The sequence below is a fragment of the Notechis scutatus genome, chromosome 9 (assembly GCF_049901735.1).
Source record: "Notechis scutatus isolate UNSWTSFEM ecotype Mainland chromosome 9, rNotScu1.2, whole genome shotgun sequence".
In the NCBI taxonomy this organism is placed as follows: Eukaryota; Metazoa; Chordata; class Lepidosauria; order Squamata; family Elapidae; genus Notechis; species Notechis scutatus.
Window position 1 is genome coordinate 22371567 of NC_142017.1, and position 16303 is coordinate 22387869.

Genomic DNA, 16303 nt, shown 5'->3' on the forward strand with positions numbered 1-16303 from the left:
GTACCGACATCAGCTGGGCGCCGCCATCTTGTTTTGATGAAAAAGTGAAGCGCTGGGCGCCGCCATCTTGTTTTGATGAAAAAGTGCTTCCGGTGAGCTTTCTACCCGGAAAAGCTCACCGGAAGCACTTTTTCATCAAAAAAAGATGGCAGTGCCCAGCAAGCCAGCGGCCCGGTAGGACTTGTTCCACGGACCGGGACCGGTCCGCGGACCGGTGGTTGGGGACCCCTGATCTAGAGCTTCTGCCTGACTTGGTGGTTTGTACCACATCCCCACAACACTGTTTTTGCTCCTTCCCTTACCATGTTTTCTTGCAGGAACCTCAGGGTCAGATTCCTGCATCTGGGTGCACGTGTTCCCTTTTTTTCACATGAAATTTAATTCCTCCTTCATTCAGGCTATTTTTGTCCTTTCTCTTCCCCAAACATGGATGCAGCCATATTTTGGCTACATTCGTCTAATGTGCCTTTGCCAGGTACATATTTTTAATACGTTCTACATCCAATCCTTGCATTTCATCCATGAGTTTCATCCTAGAGGATTTAGTCACACTGAGTAAGCCATTCTTCGTGTTTTTAGATTTCCTAATGTTTCCTGTTGCTCCTCAATATTTGTCGGTTGCACTGAGAAGTTCCTGGGTTGCATAAGATGATCTATTTCCATCCTGTTGATGTACTTATTAATGATTGTCTCCACGTTAGATCTATTTGCTTTTAATCTTGGGATAAAAATATTTTTATTGACTTATTGCACTTAACCTACATGTCTTCTTCTTTGATGCCCTTGTCATTCTTTCATGCCTTGTCTTCTCCTTCTGGCTTAGTGACACTAGGGCACAACATTAACCAAAGTGAGGGCAACATTGATGAGGAACTATTTTTGAAGGCAATATCAGATAAATGGGCAATTTAATTATCTTACATATTGTCTTTTTATCTTACATATTGTTTTTTGTTTAAAGTATGATTTTACATTCCGTAAGCTGCCTCGAGTTGCCATGGGTCGCCATCGGCGGCAATATAAAGTCAATAAATAAATAAACATTTAGTTTTTAAAATGTAAATTACTTGCAATCTCTAATTTAAATGCTGATATTATGAATACAACATGATAGAATTGAGGATGGAGGAGGAGAGTTTTAGTAGAATCATCATTTGAAAAATAACAATTTGGAAAAGATTTAAGAAATAATACCTTCCCTATCCATCCAACAGCACAGAGATTCAACAATTCCACCCTCAGTTGTGACAAAGTAGAGATGCTGGTTTCCTTTTGTCTGATGTGGCAAATTGAAACAGGATTCACACTTGCTGTTCTCACCATCACTTGGGGTTTTGCCCATGTTGAAATGAGTTTTCGGCATTAAATATCACTGGTATCTTCTGTTTGAGCAACAGTTTCATTTTCACTAGGTGAAAAAGGTTTCAGTGCAAGCTTGCAGTGCAAATTGAAATGCTTGGATCAAAATTCTATCCTCTTCAGTGCTATTGTGAAAATGTTGGGAAAGTAATGCGTGAAGAACCATTCTCACTTCCACAGTCTCATTTTCAGTTTAGTAGTTAATCGTGAAGATTTGCTTGGTTGCTGAAAAGAAAACGTGTTTGTGACTTAACAGGATGGAAAGAGAAGGCCTTCTAACTGTCTCCCTCCCCCTTTTTTATTTTATTTTTATATAAACAGTATTCGGGGTTTCAGCAGACGGCAGACAAGTGCTTCATTTGTGGCCATCTCATCATGGAAATGGTAAGAGTCCTGGCGTTCTTTTTTCTCCCCAGGCACACACACAACACCATCACAATGGAGGCCAGGTTTGCCTCGTATGCCGAACAGGTTCAGGAAGGTGCCAGCAGCTGCATTTGTACAACCTGCTGAGCTTGATTATTTTTTATCATTAATTTTTGGTAGTCTAATGTTATAAGAACTTTACCTATTCACTTTCCATTTTAGTCTGTTTTGTGCAGACAGAAAACAGATGGGTGCTGATGTTCTAACCAAGGCTTCCCGAGACCGTAATTAAGCACATGCTTAGTCCAAACAACTCTTGTTTTATTTCAGCGCTAGGCATTATGTTCATTCCCAGCCTGTAATGAGTCCCAAACAGTCCCTCGAGATAAGCACCCACCTTTCTCTCCTTTGAACTGCTGCCAGCAACTAAAGTGCCAAATTAACTGTAAAAAGCCAAACAAGTACAAAGTCCACACAGAGTTTCAAGGTTTAATCTGAACAGAGCGAACGACTTTGCTTCCTGCAAGCCTTACTCCTGAGTCGCCCCTTTTGTCTCAGCTGCTCTCGCCTTCTGGCAGCTCTGCACACACGCGTGCTGGGAACAGGCTCCCCTTGTTCCTCTGCCTCGCTGCTGCCAGACTCTGGGGGCTCCGGAGTCAGTGCATAACTTCCAGATGGTCCTGGCCCCATCCCTGCATCGGATGCAGGACCCTCATTCAAGTCCTTCCCAGACTCCTGGACTGGTCCCCGTTCTTCCCCAGTGTCCGATTCCACTGCCGTCTGCACAGGCTGCTGGCAAACCACAACAGTAACCAAGTTCAGCCTGTTGTATGAACCCAGCCAGTCACAAGTATTGTGTCATAGGAAACTACTAATCCACCCTGAACTCACCACAGGGCTCCTCTCTGTGGCCCCAAGACATATTCCAGATTGTTCTGAAGAATGGCGGTTCTCTTCCTTGCTGCCTTTTGAGCCTCCAGCAGTGCCCGAGCAGTGCCTTAAAGGATGGGGCAGAGCCCAGTGGGGGTATTTGCCTCATGGGACTGCATAAAAATAATAAAATGAACCCATTTTTTTCCTTCATGGACAAAGAAAATTTGCCACCAAGGGAAATCCTGCTGGCAATATATTAATAAAAATATTTTTGCTTCCGCTTTAAAAATGTTGCACCAGTTTTTCTTCAAGAGATGGCAGGAAAGCATTCCAGATAGGGTTGGGTTCATCTCATTTGCAAAGAAGGTGGATCCTTCTCACTTGCAGAAGAGTTTCTTTTCGGACTGTCCTTCCTGACTCCTGGAAAGAATGGGGCTTCTTCCCCAAACATTTGGCTTCACGGATAACCCTAGAAATCTTGTGTTTGGCCTTGTTCTCTATTCTCTAATGAAAAGAATGACTAGGCGTGACGTAGTCGCAGTGTTCCAATATCTAAGGGGTTATCACAAAGAAGAGGAGGCCAGCCTATCCTGTAAAGCAGGGGTCTCCAACTGTGGCAACTTTAAGCCTGGAGGACTTCAACTCCCAGAAGTCCCCAGCCAGCAAAGCTTGTGGACATCAACTCCCAGAATTGAAGAGAACTAAACTAAAATGGAGAGATTGCAGAAGAAGGGATCACAAGAGATTAAGCAAAGCTGGCTGGGCAATTCTGGGTGTTGAAATCCACCAGACTTAAAGTGGCCACGGTTGGAGACCCCGGCTGTAAAGCACCTGAAGGCAGGACAAGAAGCCACTATCAAGGAGAGCTCCAGCCTAGAATTAAGGAGAAATTTCAGTGAGATCTCCAAAAGTTGTGGGCACTCTATCGCTGGAGGGTTTTAAGAAGAGATTGGACAGCCATTTGTCTGGAGTGATATATGCTTGAGCAGGGGGCTGGACTAGAAGTCCTCCGAGATCCCTTCCAACTCTGTTATTCTGTTAACCAGATGGATTGTGCTTCAGCAAGCGTTGAAAGATCAGGCCTCTTTAGAAACAGAATGGGACAACTCACCAGAGTCAACTTGCTGCGGGTCAATTCAACAGTTCAATTGAATTATTTAAAATAATGTTAGAAAAACGCTGTTAATGTTTGTCATTCACGTTTCATTTTGTCCCTCCTTTGGCTTTTTTGATATTTTCTTTAAGGATTCTATTATGTCACCCTTGTGCCCCACGGTGAGTTGGCCATGGCGAATTGTCCGAGACCACTTTAGGGAAGAGGCATCCCTTTAGGGGTGTCTCTGCAAAGTTGCCAGAATCAGATTGCACACTCCTTCTCCATCGCAGGCTGCCCCCCTCCTCTGCCTCCAGTGCCCCTTCTGCTCTCCAGCAAGGCTTCCCCTTGAGGCCCGGCTTCTGCCTCTTGAGGGCCCTCCCAGCAGCAGCTCCTCTTGCCTCTCCCTGGGGATGCCCTGGGGAGCTTCCTGGGAAACAGCGTCCTCTGGCCAAGATTCATTCATTCGTGGCAGAGAGCGGGGGAGAAATGGAGGGGTTGGAAAAGCAGCCTCCCTTTGGACTTTCCCAGGGCTCTGTTTCCTCTGCCTGGAGAAGCCCCCACCCCTTGACGCTGCTTTCCACGTTTGACCCTGGATCTGCCCCCTCTTGCCCCCTCGGTGGAGCCCCCATTTCTCCCCCTTCTTGACTCCATGGGCATTGCTCCGAAGAAATCTCCATGCCCCCAGCTGGCAGCCAGTAAAAGCCCCCGGGCAAGTTTTGCTCACAATGAACTTTTGGTCAGAATTCTGCCAACATTTACCCAGGCACCTTTAATAAATTCCTTTCCCTCTGGTTTTTGCATTCACTCTTTTCCAATCACTAGATGCAGATGCAGCCTTCACACGGTGTTTTTCTCTTTTGCTTTTATTAATTCTTACATATTATGTATTATAATTGTCATAAAGAAGAGGTATAATTCTAATAACAAAAACACATTTAAAAGTGGTCCCAGAGATTATACTGGTTATTATTACAATAGTTGGAAAAGGGCCAGTTTAAATAATGATAGATTGCAAATCCAGGGCAATTAAGAGTACAGGTTCTGTGCCCAATTTCTAGTCAAACAAGCCTATTAAACTTTGTTATCATAGTTAGAATTAGTAAGAAGAAGAAAAAGTAACAAATAGTGAGCAAATATATTCAGAGAATACTGTGACTAACATAAGAGAAATTTAGATAAAAGCTCAAAATTCAGATATGGCACAATTCCATTGATATTAAGATTTAGAGCTTTAGTTCCATTCTTAACAGTATAATTCCCATAAAAATTTCTAAAGCATTCCCTTCACTTCTATTAATTCCATGTTGTTTCATTAATTTATTTCCTCATTCTGTTCCTTCTGCTGGAGGATCCCTGTTTAGCTCTGTCCTTCCAGATGTAAATAGAGTAAGGACGGAGTCTAGAACAATCAGAATGATTGATTTCCAGTATTTAAACAATTGGAAACACATAAGTGGATGTTTGGTCCCTCTCACTCAGCAGGGGTTTCTCCATCATTCCAACTATGATTTTAGAAAAATGTTGACCAAAGGTCAATTATGGACCATCTTTCCTTCCTTCTCTCTCCCCCCGCATTCATAATACTGGAGTACAATAAATTAATAACATTTTTAAAGATCATATTATTTCATACTCAATCAGAAAAAAGTACAACTTGTTTCCTTGATAAAGTAAAACTTCAGTCTCAACTCCACCGCTAATGCTGTTCAAAAAGGCTGCTCACACCATTCCTGGAGGCCCCTCAGGTGATAGTTGTTGTTGGGTGTTGGTGAATGCAGTTATGCCACCCAGAGTATAATGGTATATTACCGTTGATGCGTGTCACGGGTTTACCATCACTGACCTAAAGCAGGGGTCTCCCAACTTGGCAACATAAAGACTTGTGGACTTCATGTTGGTTGGAGAATTCTGGGAGGTGAAATCCACATTCTTTTAAGTTGCCAAGTTGGGAGACCCCTGAACTGAAGGCTACCTGATTGAATTTTCATAAACCTTTATTCAAATCGGTCATCCTTGCATGAGTTGGAACTTTTGTTTCACAAATCTTTCAGATGATGATGCGGCACTTAAGGTCTCCATTAGTGGATTTAACAGATTAAAATTAACAGAGTTGGAAGAGACCTTGTAGATCATCTAGTCCAACCCCACCCCCGCCCAAGCGGGAGACCCTACACCATTTCTGACAGGTGGCAGTCCAGCCTCTTCTTGAAAGCCTCCAAGTGATGAAGTTCCCACAACTTCTGAAGGCAACTTCTGTTCCTTCGGTTGATTGTTCTCAGTGTCAGAAAATTCCTCTTTATTTCCAGGTTGAATCTCTCCTTGTTCAGTTTCCATCCATTATTCCTTGTCTGGCCTTCTTCATGACTCTTGTTGAACCAACCAATTCAACAACCAGAGAAGCTGCTCTGGTCAGGTTAAACCTTTCTCTTGCTGCCTCTTCAGCTGCTACCAAATGTATCACAGTTCATAAATGGCTAGAAGGCATCACTGATCCACAAAACATCGCTTTTGCAGCCTGCTGTGTTCAGATGATGAAACAATAGCAGTGGAAATTGCTAATCTACAGTGCTGCTGCTGGTTTAGGCATCCATAATCTCATTACATCTTCAGACGAAATACAACCATACCCGCTATCTGGCAACAATTCCACTGAGGGGACACAAAACTGATTTTGGTTGAGGCATCAAGTCCATAGAGCTGGTGCTGGACTTTTCACAAAAGAGGGTTCTCCTGTGCTTAAGGCAGATCCAGGCACTCAGCAGCATTGTGCTTCATCTCCAGATCTCTGTATTTCTCCTTTAGGGTTGCTGGAGATGACACACTTGTCTGGGTTTCAGAGTCTGATCTAATTTTCAGTCTTGTTTTCTTTGTACAGTTTTATTTTAATTATGCTTGGATTTGGAAGATTTTTTCTTCTTCTCTGAAAGATACAAATCTAAGGGTTGGTTCTTTTGCTATTTCACTTTAGTCTGGGGGAAATGTCTTCGCTGTTCTGACGCCCTCTGATGTTTGGGACCCAGAAGGCAAATCCTTTCCGATTAGTATATTCAATACCAAATTAGTTAAGGAGAATGGTAATTGTAATCTTATACATCTGAAGGAAATCAATTGAGGAGGAGGCGGCTCGGGCTATATATCAAAAGTAGCTCAATTTCATTTAAAAAGTCTGTGAAATAGTGATATGCTGAGGTCTATCTTGTGACCATCGTGGTTGAGAATGCTTTTGAACCCAAGGCTCTTTGAGACAATGCACCTCCAATTGCATTAGTTAATACAGGTGGGAGGATGGATCTGAATGAATGAAAGTGTCTGAATGAAAGCATGACAATAAGAAAAGATGGTGTTGGCTCTCTTGGTAAGAAGTATCACGTGGAAACCCCTTGAGTTAGCATGCAATACAAATCAAGAACAGGCTTAAAATGATCAAGGGATGGTTATAGTCTGCCAATCAAAAGAGTTGGGCCCCTTTTTCCCCTCTCCTGGAGCTTTTGCCACAAACACAAACAGTGTTGAGGCCTAAAACTTCTTCCAAGGGAGGCTGGTTGCAAATCCAGACTTGGTTCTAAAACTTGCAGAAGAGCGAGCAGAGTAGAGTGAGAAACGGTCATCCCTACGGTTAGTACTTGGATTGGAGACATTTAGGAAACTCAACACTGCTGGCTAGGCTGGGAAGCTTAAAAAAACCATGCAGAGAGAGAGAGAGAGGTAGGTAAAGGCAAGCAACCGCCGTATTGTGCTGCAGGAAGCAAGAGAAGCCTCATCAGAGTGAGGCTTCTCAGGAGGGCCAGTTGTTACTCCAGCGGTCATTCCTAGCTAGCAATCCGAATGATTTCCCCAAGCCCAACCATTTGCTGTTTCTTGAGGCATGAAACGAATTATAGACAGCAGGAAGAGACTTTGCATAATTTGTGACCTGTGCTTCTTTTTCAGATTTTGCAAGCTCTTGGGAAGTCATACCATCCTGGCTGTTTCCGCTGTGTGGTGTGCAATGAATGTCTGGATGGCATACCCTTCACTGTAGATATGGAGAACAACATTTACTGTGTCAAAGACTATCACACGTGAGAATGCAGAGCTCTGCAGGGCAAAAGGAGAAAGTGGGGAGCCCAGGCTCAGGTCTTGAGGAAGGAAGGGTTGACTGCTGTCTCCAGGATCTAGTCCAGTTAAGGACTGACAGCAAGGCGATCTAGTGGTCAACATTTCTGTACGTTGTGTTGAAAATGTAATAGGAACCGTTGCTACACTGAAAGGAGATTACGGCTATTTTCTTTTTTCTTTTAAACATTTCCATCAGTGACATTTGGAGATGAATTAAATCCTGCCTCCTAAAGGGATGGCACACGGGGACCACATAGGTCTCACTAGATGGAAGCCATTCAGTTGGGGTAATTATCTGAGGTTAATGGGATCATCTTTTTGTTCAGCTGTCCTGCTTTGAATAGAAGGAGGGATATTCTTAAATCCATAGCTGAATTTAGATTTCATACCGTTGTGGTGTAAAAAAAAATGCAACACAATCATGGGATGGAGTTGGGATTAGCTAACCTTGTTTGCTCTCAGTTGTTAAAATGCAACCTACCATTCTCTTTCTTTGCTTCTCAAGAAAAATATAACTTCTTTTCCCCCCTCTCAAATCTAGGGTTTTTGCACCCAAGTGTGCTTCCTGTAACCAGCCTATTTTGCCAGTCCAGGTATGATTTTCTTTGTCATTGGATTAATACTTTGGCCTCGGCACAGGAGCCATTATGGGCTGGCTACAAACGCAACTTTTTGCCTGTGCAGCTGAGTTCTCACCATGCTCCAGTCCTAGTAATTAAACTGCTTTGACTTTTGATTTCTGTCTGCTTGCTTCTCCCTTCCTCTCTTTTCTCTCTCTTCCCCTCTCTCTCTTTTCTATCAGTCTGTCTGCTTATCTCTTTTGTCTCTGTCTGTCTGTCTGTCTTGTCTCTCTCTATATCTTTCTGTCAGTCTGGTTATTTTTGTCTATCTATCTATCTATCTATCTATCATCTATCTATCTATCATGTATCTATCTATCTATCTATCTATCTATCTATCTATCTATCTATCTATCATCTATCCCTATCTATCCTCTATCCCTCTATCATCTATCTATCTATCTATCTATCTATCTATCTATCTATCTATCTATCTATCTATCTATCTATCTATCTATCTATCTATCTATCTATCTATCTATCTATCTATCATCTATCTATCTATCTATCTATCTATCTATCTATCTATCTATCTATCTATCTATCTCTCAGCACTCTCACTCTAACTATCTCACTTTCTCATATACACCCATAATGCTCATACAGTATATATCAAAGAGGCACCTTTTTGGGGGTACAAGCTGCTAGAAAGACTTTCCATGCCCATTAAACTGAGCCATTTGCTGCAGGCACTTTGCCTTCTCTGGCACAGGGAAGTTCACTGGCTTGGTTTCCATCAGGCATTGACCCAGTCAGCTGTGTTGGCACATGCTGAAGCCGTCCAAAGGGATCCACCTGCCCTCTTGAGTGGGCAGGCTCAGCAGTTCTCAATGTCTGACCTATATGAGATTCCAGAAGTCTTTCTTTTCTCTACTCTGTGGATATGGGCTCCTGTCTTTCTTACCATAGATATAGAACCAAGCCCAAATTTGGCAGAGAAAGTATATGAGCCGTGGTAGCACAGTGGTTAGAATGCAGTACTGCAGGCTACTTCTGCTGACTGCAGTTCAGCAGTTCGATTCTCACCAGGCTCAAAGTTGACTCAGCCTTCCATCCTTCCGAGGTCAGTAAAATGAGGACCCTGATTGTTGGGGGCAAGAGGCTGACTCTGTAAACCACTTAGAGGGGGCTGGAAAGCCCCGTGAAGCGGTATATAAGTCTAAATGCTCTTGCTATCTTCAGGAACCATCATTTCTGCACTTAATTTTGCAAGGAAGGAAGTCAAATATTTGGGAAATGGAAAACGTTTCATTGTGACACTTACAGAACAAGCGGGGATTTATATAGTTACAGAGGGAGGTTTCAAAGTGTACCTGTTCTCCTTGAAAGCCAATGATGGGCATGTCCCCAATTTTCACCCTCTTTTGCTCTCCGTCCAACCCAGGGTTCTGAAGAGACCATCCGGGTGGTGTCAATGGACAGGGACTACCATGTGGAGTGTTACCACTGCGAGGTAAACCTCAAGAGCCGCTAAGGCAGCCCAGTTGGAGGGAGGGAGCACTATAGGACACACCCTCCCTCCGGGAAAAGTAAGGATTCAAAAGGGTGGTGGGTGGCAGCATATTCCTGGTATGCTGGATGACTTGGGAATCTCCGTAGGAATCTGTACTCATTGTAATGTCTCCCTGAAGCTTACTTCAGATATCCTAAGTCCACTGGCCACTAACAGATGGCTGTGTCAGGGATCCAGCAGTTACCCCCATTTAAATCATGAGTCTTGAGCCACCTTCCAAAGCTTAAAGAAGAGTTTATGATTCATGATTTAAAGGGGGGTAACTGGTGGAGCCCAGACAGCTAGCCGACTCTGAGGCACATCATTCATTGTCGCCCTTGACCTTGGTTTCCCCCCATCCCCTGGGTGTATCATAATTCATATTTTCCAATGGGACACCTCCATAGCCCAGAGTCATCCATCATACTCTCCAGTTAGAATTTTGCATGGCAGAAACTTTGGTCACCTAGTTACTATCTCTGAAAACATTTATGGAATACAAGTTGCCCACTGCTCCCCCCTCCCTTTCTGTTGGCAGCTCCAAAAAGACCATAGAAATATTTCATGAGTTGACAGGCTGCTCTTCTTTCTCTTAGGATTGTGGACTCCAGCTGAATGATGAGGAGGGCCGCCGATGCTATCCACTGGAGAGACACCTGCTCTGCCACACCTGTCATATCAGGCGCTTGAGCACTCAAGTGTCGGCACACTCTCCCTCCGGGTACCCCATGCATATCACGGAGCTCTGAGACTCCCACTTCCCATCTGCTTGAGGCCAGGAGGAAGACACCTGCTGGGGCAAGGGCTCAACACAAGAAAGACAAAGCAGCTGCCATTATTTATTGCTTCTGAGATTGGAAAGGAAGGGCCCCCTCTTGGGTTGGCTCTGTGTACAATTTGCCTGAGTGATTCCTTCCACGATGCTGGTACTTGAAAAGTCATGCAGCCCATGGATTGGATGGGGAAAGGCCAGGATGTCAGAGCTGTTGGGATGACTGGCCCACCCATTAATACTGGCTTGTTGCCATTTTTACGGTTGATTATTTGAGCTCCCAGAAGAAGCATTAGCTTTCCAACAGGAAAGAGACCAAAAGATTTCCACCATGTTTTAAGTCTCTTGCACCCTCTGACCTTGCGGTTCTCACACTTTGAGAGACACGGTGGTGGTTGCATGCGTCAAAAGAGTGATGGCCAAATTGAATGTGACTTAAAAAAGAAGCAACTTTGTAGGGGATCCCTGTGAGTGGGTGGCCTTTTGTTGGGTTTTTCTGCAAAACGAGAGTACACAAGACACCCTGTGCTGGAAGCCCATGAATGAAAGGACAGAGAGCGTTCCCATGTCAGGCTGTGTCAGGCACGGTTGTTAGAGGTTTGGCAAGGACGTGAGGGTTTGGTGTTTCCAGCTAAGGGGAGAGCTGCAGGCTCTCTGGGAAGACCGGTTACCTCACCGTAGCTTTCGGGGACCCAACAGGCAGCAACTGTCTGCAGGAGATCCTTTCTGAAAGCCGCGTTGCAGGCGGGGCGGGGGGAAAGGGCACAAACTGCTCCATTCCCAATCCAGAGTTTTTTTCTTAGAATTCTTCTGGCAGCAGAGACGTGAATGCGTCAGAACGGGAAAATTACATACATGTGATACAAGATTATTCATTAAATTTAATTCAGATTTGAATTCAGCCAAATTGAGCTTCTGTCCCATCCATTTCTTTGGACCTGCCACCACTTATTTTTGAAGGCAATCCTTCCCAGCATCCCAAAGTTCAGAGGCCGCCCGGAGCCCAGAACCGATTCTGCCCAAACAACAGCAGAACCTGCCAGGGCCCAGGTCCACTGGGGTTGCCTGCAGAAGCTCTGCTAGTTGCTCTCTCTTCCTCCGTACAAGGAAAGTGGATCCTGTGCTGCAGGCAAAGAAACAGGTTCTCTGGTAAAGAAGCATCTTCCGTACAAGTCCAACATCACTTGGCACTTCTCAAAGTCACTGTTTTGAAACTGACTTAAATAGCTTCACTTGGAGCTGCCTGCAGGAAGGATCAAACAGGTAAAAATGTTGATTTCAGCTGCATGGGGGTGGCCACTGTCTTGACTCGTGCCACCCCACTGTCATCACCTGAAGAGATCCTGACCCCTGCCAATGTACAACACACCATTCCCTTGCTTTCGGGACGGCAGTTCTGTGCTATGACTTGCAAGTATAGCGATACTACTTCTGGAGGTATTTTTTTAAAAAAACAGTTGCTTCCATATTCTTGTTTTTTACAACTTGGCTATAACCCAGCTTTAAAGGCCAAGCTAATGATACTTGAATCGACAGCACTTGCATGATGATTTCCATGGCCTCTTGACCATGCAAAGAATTTTTAGGTAGGTCACAAAACAGTTGAACAGTTTTTAAAAGTCTCAGGAAACCATAGTCTTTTTTTTCTAGGCATTTGGATGTAAAGAAATTGGCTCAGATGTACAACAGGGAAATACCTAATTTGGAGCATAGAGGAGGTTTTTTTAATTAGCAAAAATTAAAACATAAAAGAAATAATGTGTTAGGTGTTAGAAGTCCTACACTTCTATTTTGGCTAAACTTTTAAAGCACATTTCCAACTCTGGGAAAATCTGTGTTCCATATGGAAAATGTTTACTTTTTCTATTAAAAAATAAGCTAAGCTTTGATCATTTCGAGACAAGGAGGTGCCGTTAATGTCATTAAAGCCGACCACATCAATTATCCGCTTCAGGCTCAGCCGTGTCGTATTAATTCCTTGCATACATTGACCTTGAAACTGTTTTAGCTCAGCTCCTTCGGATAAAACCACCTGGACCAGCCCTTTTTTTAAGCTGAAAGCTGGTGGTGCTCCAACAACTTCAGTGAAAGTTCGCTTTGGGAATCAGATGGAAATACACGGCTAAATCTGTTTGAAAAACTGCAAAAAAGGCCCTCGCGGCAAAACAGCCAGCCTGGCTTCCCCCAGACTGTCTAGATCAGGGGTGTCCAACCTTGGCAACTTTAAGCCTGGAGGACTTCAACTCCCAGAATTCCCCAGCCAGCTTTGCTGGCTGGGGAATTCTGGGAGTTGAAGTCCTCCAGGCTTAAAAGTTGCCAAGGTTGGACACCCCTGGTCTAGATAGTCCTGTCAGCTGCCGCAGGAACGTTTCCCCAAGTCTGAAGGGCTGAGAGGAGGGAAGAATCAGGTGAGTCAGTGGAAGAGGAATGTAAGCAGCTCAAAGCCCCCACCTCCCCGTCCCATCAGATCAGCCCTTTTAAGGTTGGTCCTGTGGGCCTTTTTCAGGTTTTGAAGTTTCTAGAAAGTCACCGTAATTCCTTCGGTTTTCCTGCAACGGTTCCACCTTTTTCCTCTTGCAGATGGTTCCTTCTGGAAAGTGCCTCTCATTCCTTCGCTGTCAAGTTTTATGGCATCTTGATTATTTTAGTGTCAAGCTTGTCCGTTCCTACCGCTGCCTTAATCTTCCACAAATAAGCATAACAGCCAAAATATGTACACAGGCTGCTATTTTTCAAACATGCCGGGCTATTCATTTCATTTGTCTAAAATATTTCAGGGGATTACCTTTTTTAGATACTTAACCTGGTGATTTCCTTCGTAAACATTTTGCTGTTTTTATTTTTGTTTCCCCCTCCCCTCATTGCCGAAATCTGATCACAAATCTGAAGAGGTCTCTTTTTTTCAATGCCTTTTTTCATTTAAAAAATATAGTCTTTAAAGAGAATGCAGCTAGAAAGTGTCATACAGCAACAACAAAAAAGATTCTGCAAAAAATGTGAAACACGCTACCTCCCATCAATAGTGGCTGAACTGTGGCACCCAGGGCCCCTGGAGGGCTGGGCTGGCCCTGCTCCGTAGAAGCCTGCCTGCTTTGCCCACTGGCCTCTTTTGCTGAAGGCAGTTTGGAGGAAGGGCACTTACCCACCAGCCCTGCCACGGGAAGCTGCCTGCCAGCCTTCCTCCTTGGCAGGAGGGTCTCCAGCCCAAGGACAAGGGGTGCTACACCAAGAGACGCCAGATGGGGGAAGCTGCAGACCAACACTGGGAGTTCAGGGCCAGCTCTCCGTTTCCTTCAGAGAATTTGGCTCCACAGGGATGGAGTGCTTTTAACATTTGTGCCAAAATATTATTTATGGGAGAGCCTCCTTCCTTCCTTTTCCTTTCCACCTATTCCTATGCGCACGAGCGAGGAACCCGAGATAGATGCACTTAATGAAAAGTAAATATTTGGAAGACCCATCCTGCCCCATAACCTAAGATTCCAAAGGAGATCAAGAGATTTAAGGATGGGGAAATATTTGTTTCAAAGTACGTGGGTCTTATAATTTAGAAATTAAAAAAATTGATGGGAGTTCCATTGAGTTAAACCAAAAGTACAGAAGATAAAAATCTTTTCTTAGCCCCTATTAAACTCTTGTGATTCAACTAATGCCATAACTAGAGTATATAATTTGACTTAAATTAAGTTTGTTTCTTGAGAAATATTTGCATTTTCTTTAAAAGAATATAGGTTTTATTTCCAAGAACTTGGACCAATGTTAATTTTTCTTTTGTAGGAAATAAAAAAATGGCCAATTTGTATATTATGTGTCTAGTTTACATCTGCAAACATACTAGTTTAACCATGTTTGTATATATCTTTCTAAAATGTCACTTTTAGTTCATAAACTTGTCAGAGTTTTTGTGTTACCATTTGGTTTCTATGATTGTTGAAGAATAAATGTTGGGGAATATAGATTTATTTATCTAAAAAAAACTACTTACTATTATCCTAAGTTATTTTAATATTAAAAGTCAGAATTTCATTTAACCTTAGATGTTATAATCTGCTTTTTTTCAATAAAGACATTTTGTAGTTTCCTCTTGATTTTATAGTGCATTACCTACCCAAAAAATGGATGTAAGAACAACCCACGTGTTACATGACAGCATACTGACATTGCTTAGACTTGTTATTTTCTGTCACAGGGGAGTAGTTGGGTAGCCATATAAATTTTCCTAATAAGTATTTTATGCTTCTTTGAATAAACCTAAATATTTGCTTTAATCACTTCAGCCCAGAAACCCCAAGCAATCCTAGAAAAGTAAACAAACTGGGAAGAATCGGCCCATCCTCTACAAACCTCAAGCAGCTGCTTCGTGGGAGATTGCAAGGCGTTTTTGCAAATCTCAGTTGGACGTGATAGTGGAGGCTGAAGAGAGAAGGTCTAGAGGAGATATTTAAGATACAAGATTAAATTTCACCCCTTTCTGAATAAGTTCTTTAGCACTTCTAACTTGGTGTTAAAGCAGTTTGATTGATTGATTGATTGGATTTGTATGGCCTATATGCCACGGCCGCCCTAGTTCTTATGTCACCATATGTGTTGCAGGGGAGTTCCCCATCCTTTCTGGCTTTGCAGACCGGGTGGCCAGGGAGAGGGGATGGTTACACACAGTGGTGGGCAAATGGGCGCACAGCTCCAATCGCAGGCGCACCCACTGCTCACACAAGTGGGGACGTGCTCTTTTGGCACTTCCATGTCCCAGTTTCGAACGGCTCAAAGCCCCAGTACTGGGCTGCAACTCAGGGGTGGGGAACTCCAGTGTGACAGGAATTGCTTAGACGCAGGGATGCGGAGAACAGCTGTTTTTGCCATTTGTGACAAAGATTGTCTGGCTTTAGCTTTTATGATGAATCTTATCTTGTATGGAGGCAGGTTGTTTCCAGTGTCCGTCTGTTTAATACGTTGCCCATCTCACGAGAAGTTACGCTGGGCAACATACAGGGAAGAATGTAAAACAATTAGCGTGTCAAAAAAACACACACATTAGAAATGCAAAAAGTGTAAAACGCCTAAGAGATTAGATCAGGCGAGACCCTTTATGACAGAGGTCCCCAAACTTGGCAACTTTAAGATTTGTGGCCTTCATCTCCCAGAATTCCTCAGCCAGAAAATAAGTAGGGACACTTAACTCCCTGGGATGTGTGTGTGTGTGAATTTCCACAAGGCGGGCACCACAAGAGAGACTGCTCACTTGCCTGGTGTCATTCCCTGACAAGCTGCATTCCTCGTGCTGCATCTGATGGGACAAGCAGATGGAATCAGGGTGAAGCAGACCCTAAAATAACCCAGCCCTTTGCTAATGAACCTGCAACTGGAGAAGCCTGAAGAACATCATTGGCTACAGATGACTTCACTCCCTTCTTGCAGAGAAATAACTGGCAGGCCACCTGAATGTGTTCTCCTGTAAGTTTGAGAAGAGATCATGGCCTTCTGCTATCCACCCCATCTCAGATGTAGCTAATTTCCCTACTCCGGATCTCCATCCCTCTGGGCCCCCCTCCTCTGGTGATCTTAGCAAAAGGTGTGTGAGGTGTATTTCATAGACTAAACAGAGGTCTTCCAACTTGCCAACTTTAAGA

At 43.7% G+C, this 16303-nt stretch overlaps 1 protein-coding gene and 1 long non-coding RNA gene across 2 annotated transcripts in view; both read left to right on the top strand.

Annotated features, from left to right (window-relative positions):
* The window catches only part of WTIP (WT1 interacting protein), a 52985-nt gene extending 41400 nt beyond the window's left edge, over positions 1-11585 (top strand). Inside the window, 5 exon segments of the mRNA XM_026680158.2 lie at positions 1681-1743; positions 7625-7755; positions 8334-8385; positions 9797-9865; positions 10501-11585. Coding sequence (XP_026535943.2) covers positions 1681-1743; positions 7625-7755; positions 8334-8385; positions 9797-9865; positions 10501-10653 — 468 coding nt within the window. The 3' untranslated portion in view covers positions 10654-11585.
* Positions 11586-15342: 3757 nt separating this feature from the next.
* Positions 15343-15665, top strand: LOC148129856 (uncharacterized). Its single transcript, XR_015750661.1, has 2 exons — positions 15343-15482; positions 15524-15665. It is a non-coding gene; the product is annotated as an uncharacterized LOC148129856 (long non-coding RNA).
* Positions 15666-16303: the final 638 nt, after the last annotated feature.